The sequence below is a fragment of the Rhinolophus sinicus genome, chromosome 14 (genome assembly GCF_057876585.1).
Source record: "Rhinolophus sinicus isolate RSI-liver-muscle chromosome 14, RSI-T2T, whole genome shotgun sequence".
In the NCBI taxonomy this organism is placed as follows: domain Eukaryota; kingdom Metazoa; phylum Chordata; class Mammalia; order Chiroptera; family Rhinolophidae; genus Rhinolophus; species Rhinolophus sinicus.
The window spans coordinates 8821600-8829396 of NC_142514.1; the positions used below are offsets into that span (position 1 = coordinate 8821600).

Below are 7797 nucleotides of genomic sequence, written 5' to 3' on the forward strand. Positions count from 1 at the left end.
GAGGCCCTGCACACCTGTGGGTATTCTTCATCTCCTCGCCACCTCTCCCTGTTGTCCCCACGCCACAGATGACCATGAAAGCCATGGTTTCCTCATCACCGAGCAACTCCTGTGATCTGGCCCATCACCCTTCTCTCCTGTGCTCCATCAAGCGGGTAAAGAGCCTGCTGGCTGCCCCGCGGCTGTTCTGTGCTTCTCGCCGTGTGATCACCCAGTGGCCCGATGCTCTAGGACACTGTTCTGTAATATCACTGGGTTAACAGTGCCTCCCCCCTTTTGCAAGCATGCCCCCATTTCCTTCTAAAGCTCTTTTGCACCAGTATTTCCCTGATCTTCCCAACAAACCTTGGGGTGACAGACAAAGGAAACAAAGCCCAGAAACGTTAGGCAACCTGCCCAAGTGGGAATGTCCTGATCCCCAGCTCTAAGCTCTCCCATCCTTGAATGTGATCACGTGCGACTTTCATTTCTGACGCAGGTAATCATTACGATGGTTACGTTTAAAAACAGACATCATCTCTGTTGATGGTGTCTTGCCAAAAAAGCAATGCTTTTCTTTCTAATCATTGGAGGAGGGGTGGTCTTTCTTCATACGGAGGTGCAGGAGAGGGGGACGTACTCTTGTACCCCCTGATTTGAAAGAGAGCTCCCGGGGTGGGGGGACCCATGTCAAGAGGACCCACCCAGGAGACCTTTGTTGGGAGCTGGGAGTTGGGGGTGAGGGGCTTCCAGACTCTCTCGTCCTGTGACCTGCAGGAGGCTGGCAGGGGAGGGCACAGAGTCAACCAAAATCAGAGCTACAAGGGGCCTTCACGGTCAGCTGACCCAGGGGCTACGACTGGTGGCTGGTGAGAAGAACACAGCCATGAGCATGTTTTGGGGAGCTTGGCCAGCATGTCCATGTTTTGGGGAGCTTGGCCAGCATGTCTGTCTAAACTGTTTTCTGTGTGTTCATGGTCTTGGTTCTCCTCCTGCCCCACCTCACCTGATGTCTCCCACCTGCTGCCCCCGGGGACATTTGGGGTCGCTATTCGTGACCTAGGGCAACTGACAGAGGGGACGTGACTCAGGTCTCACTGCTAGCTAATGATGCGTGGCCCGGGGCTGTCCTAGATGGGCAGGAAGGTAGGTCCACTGTCCCCTGGCGCCCAGCAATAAGGACCCTGGAAACAGGCTCTCCAGGGAGCAAACAAGACAGGGCGAGGTTGCCTCAGGTCATGTGTGCAGTTGACTCTCCACCGGAACTCCAGACTGGGCTGCCCATAAAAGCTGACACCTGGCCCTGGACACAAGTAATTCTGAGAAAGGTGACACCCGGGGACTCAACTCTAATAAAGAGACAAGTTAAAAATGCAGTAGCTCGGGGGATCCCAGGACATGTACAGACCTGTCAAAGGCAGGAGGTAAGCCACTGGCAGGAGCGAGTGAGGCTTCAGTCAGACTCTGCCAGGAATATGATTCTCAGGTATGTAAAACGTTCACACACAACGTTCACTCAGCTGGTGAGCAAATACGTAATGCAAATGAAAGCAATCAGGAGATATCATTATTCTGCCAATAAAATTGGAAAACATGTTTAAAAATAATAATACATAAAACCAGGAAAGGTGTGGTGACACAGGTACTCTCTCTTGCCAATGGTGCCCGCTGTCTCAGGTGCAAATGCAAAAAAGTGTCCAGAGGTTTAAAACAAACATATAAATTTTCACCCTGTGTTCCCACCGCAAAACAATCCACCCCAAAGAAATTATCAGAGATTTCCACAAACTTTACATGTATGAGGGTGCTCAGTTCAGCATTGTTTGTATACAAAAAATAAAAGGAAACAACCCACATGCCAACAACAGGAGACAGGTTCAACGAACAGATGTAGAAAACGATCTATTACATGGCCATTAGAAGTTAAATTTTCAAAGAACTGTAAAGACAGGAAACTTTCACGACTCAATAAGAGGAAAAAAAAATCAGTAATAAGGTATATAACACAGTACCAATTTGTTTAAAAATATGTATATGTGCATAAGAATAAAACCAAATTAAATATAGCAAATCTTTAATAATGGGGGGATTCTGGGTAGTTTTAATTTCTTTATGAACTTAATTGCAGTTCCTAAGTCTACAAGGGCCTGTTATTTTATAATCCAGAAAATTAGAACTGCTTTCATTTTTAAAAAAGAAGAAAGAGTCACGTTGGAGTCACCTGGGAGAAAGGACCCGTGTGACCTCCAAGCGTCAACGTTTGTCCTTTTGGCTGAACTACTGTTTCTTTTGTCAGTATGACAAGAGAAGCCCCCACTCGTTGGACCAAACCAGGCTCTTAAAGTTTCTGACATCAAAAAAGGAAAGTGGAGTCACTGGGAGATGGGAGGCAGGGACCCCCAGAGAGCCCTGAGTCAGGCCTGGTTAGTGATGTGACCTGGTGAGCAACGTGCCTGTCACAACATCCCTTCTTGGAGAGGACTCTGCCCACAGGGTCTGCCCACAGGGGCTGAGCACTGGAATGGGTGCCCAGGCACTAAGGTGGACCTTCCTAGGAGGCTGCGCCCATGCAGGGGACCAGGGTTCGCAGCCCCGAGGCATGACCTGTGGAACACTTTCATTTTGCCCCCGTTCCCCTCTCCTTCCAGCCCTTCCCTTCCTACAGCTGCATGTGTCAAGGTCGCTGGGCATGAGAATCAGCTCACCTCACTTCCCCAGGACTGCGGGCTATGAGTCGAAGCCACATGTGACCATGGCTAGAAAGGGAAGTGAAAGATGTGTCTCAGCTATTTAGCCTCCCCCAGGGACCCGCATGGGCATTTTCTGGGATACATTCTCAGGGTTTGGTATGGGCTGTATTTCCTCGTAAGTCTGAAGCACAGATGCAGTGCCTTGCCTGCCAGCTACATGGCCTCTCCTCCCTGTGGCCTCAGGGGACCTGCGGGAAGGTCAATGAGGACAGGATCCCATTTGCTTCTTCCTTTGGATTCCCTCCCCTGGGAGAAGCAGGGCGCCTGCCGAAAGCCCTGGAGCTTGAGCCTGATTTCCCTTGTCAGGAAGTGAGTGGTGAGCATAGCAGGGGCCTGGGGGGCTAGGAGGTCCTGATGTATCCCCCGACCCCCTGCTGTTTTTAACTCTCATGGGATCTTGGGCAAGTCACTCCCATCACTTCTCTGGGCCTCCTGGTTAAGACAGGAGAATAATAACAATAGCAATGCTTATTAGTACTTACTGTGTACGAGGCACTGTTCTCACTGTTCTGATACCCTTTCGAGCTTTGCAACAACCCTGTGAGGTGGGTAATAGTATCTCCCCCATTTTACAGATGAGGAAACTGGGGTATGAAAGGTCACACAACTACTAAGAAAAAGAGGCAGGATTTGAACCAAGCAGCTCAGTGCCGGAGTCTGGGCTATAGGCCACTTCGCCCTCATGTCTTTGCGAAAATATAAGAAGCACAAATGCAGGAGGGGCAGCTGACATCTATCGAGCACCTAGTCAGTGCTAAGCGTTACTGTGCCCTTGACAGAACTGATCTTGTTCAAACCTCACAGCAAATTTGGCGTGGGATTCTGTTACTGCATTCTGCTGTTGGGGACAGGGAAACTGAGGCTCAGGGAGGTCAGGGATGTGCCTAAGATCATAAACCTGAGTCTTGATCAGAACTCAGTTCTCTCATATCAGGCCCGTGCTACTTCCGCTACCACCCACCATGCCTCTGGTTCACAGTTCTGGCGACACTGCTGGGCAGCAGATCCACTGCTCTGGACGTCCAACACGGGCAGCCTGCAGTGAGAGGAGCGCTGTTCTTGGCTCCTCACCCCAGAGGGTGCTGGAAGCCCCATGCTGCCCTCCCTCACTGCCTCCACCCTCTCCCTGCTGATGGGCCAGGCCTCCACCAAGGCCTGGACACCGTTCCTTGCTCTAAACCTGTCCATCCCGGTCCCCAGCCACACATCCCATCTGGTGTCCCTTTTCTTCCCTATATTATAGACAGTAGGAGAAATTACGTTTTACACTCAGACTGTTCTTCTCTTTCACACACATTATCTGTGATCCTGACGACTGTGCACAGCATTCCTCTGTCTCAATGTCACACAGGAGGAAGAGGAGACTCCAAAAAGTTAAGTGACCCATGCAGAGTCACTCATTTTTTTTAAGCCCGGACTCAAACCTATGTCTTCAGTCTCCAACTCCCGGGCTCTGTAAGAGACCTCAGAAGTCAACCAAAGTACTTGAGAGATGAGGAAACTGAGGCACGACAGGATAAGGTCACAGCCTCTGTTCAAGGTCACAGGCACCCATAGCAGAACTGAGACTGAAACCCACGGCTCCTAACATCTAGTAGCCCTCATGGGGATGACAATGGGAGCCAATTATGCCAACACAACTAACAATGGGGCTTAATGATGCCAACCCACCAAGAAGCAGAGGTAGGAGCCATCGGAACCGAGGCACACGGTGAGATCTCACGTGGCCTTTCCTGCCTCCGGTCAGTGTCTGGTGGGGAGGGTCTTGGGAGTCAGGCAGGTAATGAAGGCCACGTTTAAAGTTGGGGGACTCTGTTCTTGCAGGTCAGATCTTTTTAGGACTTGCTCACGTGGGAGAGCCTGCCTGGGATTAAAGTGACAGTTCAGACGCTTGCATCTGCTGAGGAGGGATTGTCCCTGCCTGGGGTTTGTGCTTAGTCAAGTATGGAAGGAATAAGTGAGCACAGGAATCCAGGGCTTAGGTGAGCAGCCGCCTGGACTTCTCAGCACATGGAAAACTAGATCTATGGAAGCGAACTCTGTATCTATGTCACCTTTCCTAATGTGTTCCACACAGCTCTGGGTCCTATTCTGCCAAAGCCTTGGCGACAGGCAGAGGTGGAATCTGTCTCTGGAGGCTGCTGCGGGGCTCACATGCTCACCAGTGGAAGGCTGGGATCCCTGAGGATAAAGACACTGTGCCCGCTCCCCGTCTGGGGCTCACCCCTATGGATGCTGAGGTCCCCTCCTTCTCAGCTCTGCTATGCTTCCTTCTCGCTGGCCTCCATGGGGCCCCTTCACTGCTGTGCCGTTGTGTTCCCATCTGCCAGGTGGGCATGCATGCCCAGATCGCCACTGGCAAAGTGTACCAGGAAAGCACAGGGTGCACCAGCCCACGGTGGTTTTGCTCAGTGATTTCACATCTGGGCTGAAAAGCCACAGAACTACAAATCTTTCCTGCATCACTGGCTCTTAACAGGCTGCCATTATTCCTCACCAGGAATATCCTCACCCCTTTTAGATAGATGAGCAAGCTGGGAGCTGAAATTGAGACCTGCTCAGGTGACTGGTGGAGAGTTCTTAGAACTGGCTGGCGCTCTCTCCAGGTCAGGGTAGTGAGAATGGCGCTGAGCTGTTTTCTACAGGGGAGGGTGAATTCCACTTAGGAGAGGCTGTTAAATAACCCCCACCCACCAGTACTAGGAGCCAGAGGCCCATAAGACGATCGCTGTAATGAGTGACCAAGAAATGGCAGATCCCTAACTTCAGAAAGCGGGTTGGTGGAGAAACAGGGAGAGACGTACTGCATCAGGGCCCAGAAACTCTGGAGAATTCAGCCGTGTCCCTTTCCCCAGCAGAGTCCCAGGAAAAGTTCTGGCTGGGAACGTGCGAGGGTGACATCAGGAGCAATTCTCATCCAGAGCTGTTGCTCACCAGCACCCAGGCCTCCTCTTACAAGCTCCACGGAGGCCCCTGGCCCGGGGCTCCTGGGCTGTGATGGCCTCTTCTTGCCCCCTCCTGCCCTCCCCCAGCCCAGCCGGGCGGGCTCACCTTTGGGCAGCTTGGACGCGTTCTCCTCGATCCAAGAGAAGAGGTGGGCGAAATCGCAGTCGCAAAGCCAGGGGTTCCCGTCCAGGCGCAGGGTGCGCAGCGCGGGCAGCGCGGCCAGGGCGGCCACGTTGAGGCTGCGCAGGTTGTTGTGGTTGAGCTCCAGCACCTGCAGCGACTCCAGGTTCTCGAAGGCCGCCTCGTGCACGCCCGCCAGGTGGTTGTTGGCCAGGCTCAGCTTGATCAGCCTCCCCGCGGAGCGGAAGGCGCCGGCGCCCAGCTGGGTCAGGTTGTTGTAGCTGAGGTCGAGGAAGGCGAGTTTGGCGGAGCCGCTGAACGTGCCCTCTTCCAGCGAGCGTAGCGAGTTATTCCTGAAGTCCAGGTAAACCAGGTCGCCGTAGAAAATGAAGAAGTCCTCGGGGATGCGTTGGATGCGGTTGCCCGCCACCAGCAGCTTGCGCACGTCCAGGGGAAAGGGGTCAGGCACGCTGGGCAGCCCGCGGTCGCGACAGTCCACGGTGAGCGGGTCGGTGCAGGCGCAGCCCGCGGGGCACGCGTGCCCGGGCCCGAGCAGGAGTAGGAGGCTGCAGAGCCCGAGCGCCGCTGCGGCGCTGGCGGGGCCGCGGGGGACGGCGCGGGGGCTCATGGCCGGGGACCAGCGCGAGCCGCGGCGACGCGGACGCGGCTCTCGGGACCAGCCCAGGCGCGGGGCGGTGCGCGGGACCGGCTTGCCAGGGCGGGGAGGGCGTGCGCCCGGGCGCGCGGGGGCGACCGAGCGTGATGCGGGCAGGCGGACAGAGCCGGGAGAGCGGGGGAGGGAGGGGCGAGGGAATCACGAAGGATTTACCTCCACAGGAAATTAACCCGCTGTGAAATCCCGGGGGAGCGGTAGGGCTGGCTGAGTGGCCGTCGCCAAAAGAGGCCCCACACGGGCAGCTTATTTCCGAGAACCGATGAGCCCTGTCGTGCACACTGAGCCAGGACCACTCGACGACTCAGTTCAGTAACGGAGCGCCCCCTCCACCCCCTGGCAGTTTTCAGAGGGCGTGTCAGGGGCGTGCGCCCCGTACACCCGCGCCCGCCTGGTGCCAAAGCACGCTCCTCGCGCGCCACTCCCGTTGCCAAAGGGAGCGCAATCCCCGTGGGCTCTCGGGGGGCCGCGCCTGCGGCTGCCAACAGGAGTTGGGCGGGGCTCCAGCGGGCTCCAGGGAGCCCCTAGTTGGCTCCTCTTCCTCCTTCCCTTCCCCCACCGCACTCGACCCATCTCTGTGAGGTAGACCCGCTCAGCGAGGCTGGCAGCTGCCAGGGCACCCGCTGTGGCCCAAAGAAAGGCCAGGGCCAGTCAGCATTTTCCATGTTGGCGCGGAACTAGTCGGGGAACTGGCAGCCGCCAGCGCCGATCTGCTGCTGGTCTACCGAGGCCCAGCCGACAGGCCCTGTGGCCTGGGGTCAGGAGACCTGGATTCCAAGCTGTGTGCTTCCGCCTCTCTGGACCCCGTGCGCCCCACCTGTAAAATGGGTAACAGTAATATGTATGTCACCGGCCATGGGGGAGGACCACGGAGTCAAGAAACAAAGTTATAAATTATCTCTTTCATCTTCACTTCCACTCTCTCCCCATCAAACTCCCAGCTTTGGTCCCTAAGGGAGGTGATCAGGAAGGCTGAAAGGACAGCAAGTCATGGTCAGTTTACCCTCAGACAAGCAGAATTCCCTTTTTATCATCCCTCAGCCAAACTCCTCCCCCTCAATCCCATTTAAGAAACTTTTCTAAGGAGAGAGGTCCCCACAGAGCCACTAAGAGATTGTCCTGCTGCTGGCTATTTTGGTCCAAATACCCTGGAATTGATAAGCTGGACCAAAATAACCCAGGGAACAGCTGTTGGGCAACAGGCCCTCAGAGACCCTGCCCTGGCCCCTGGCCCTGGTGCAGGCTGGTGGAGGCTCAGATTCTAAAACTACAAAGCTAAGCCCCAGCGTTTTTCCAAAGGTACATGGAGTCTTGATGCCTTCCGATGGA

General features: G+C 54.9%; 1 protein-coding gene across 1 annotated transcript in view; it reads right to left on the reverse strand.

The window, feature by feature from the left end:
- Positions 1–7553, reverse strand: part of LRRC38 (leucine rich repeat containing 38) — a 34706-nt gene extending 27153 nt beyond the window's left edge. The window contains exon 1 of the mRNA XM_088790121.1: positions 5781–7553. Within this exon, the coding sequence (XP_088646247.1) occupies positions 5781–6423 (643 nt within the window). The 5' untranslated portion in view covers positions 6424–7553. The remainder of the gene's footprint in view (positions 1–5780) is intronic.
- Between the last annotated feature and the right edge of the window lie 244 nt (positions 7554–7797).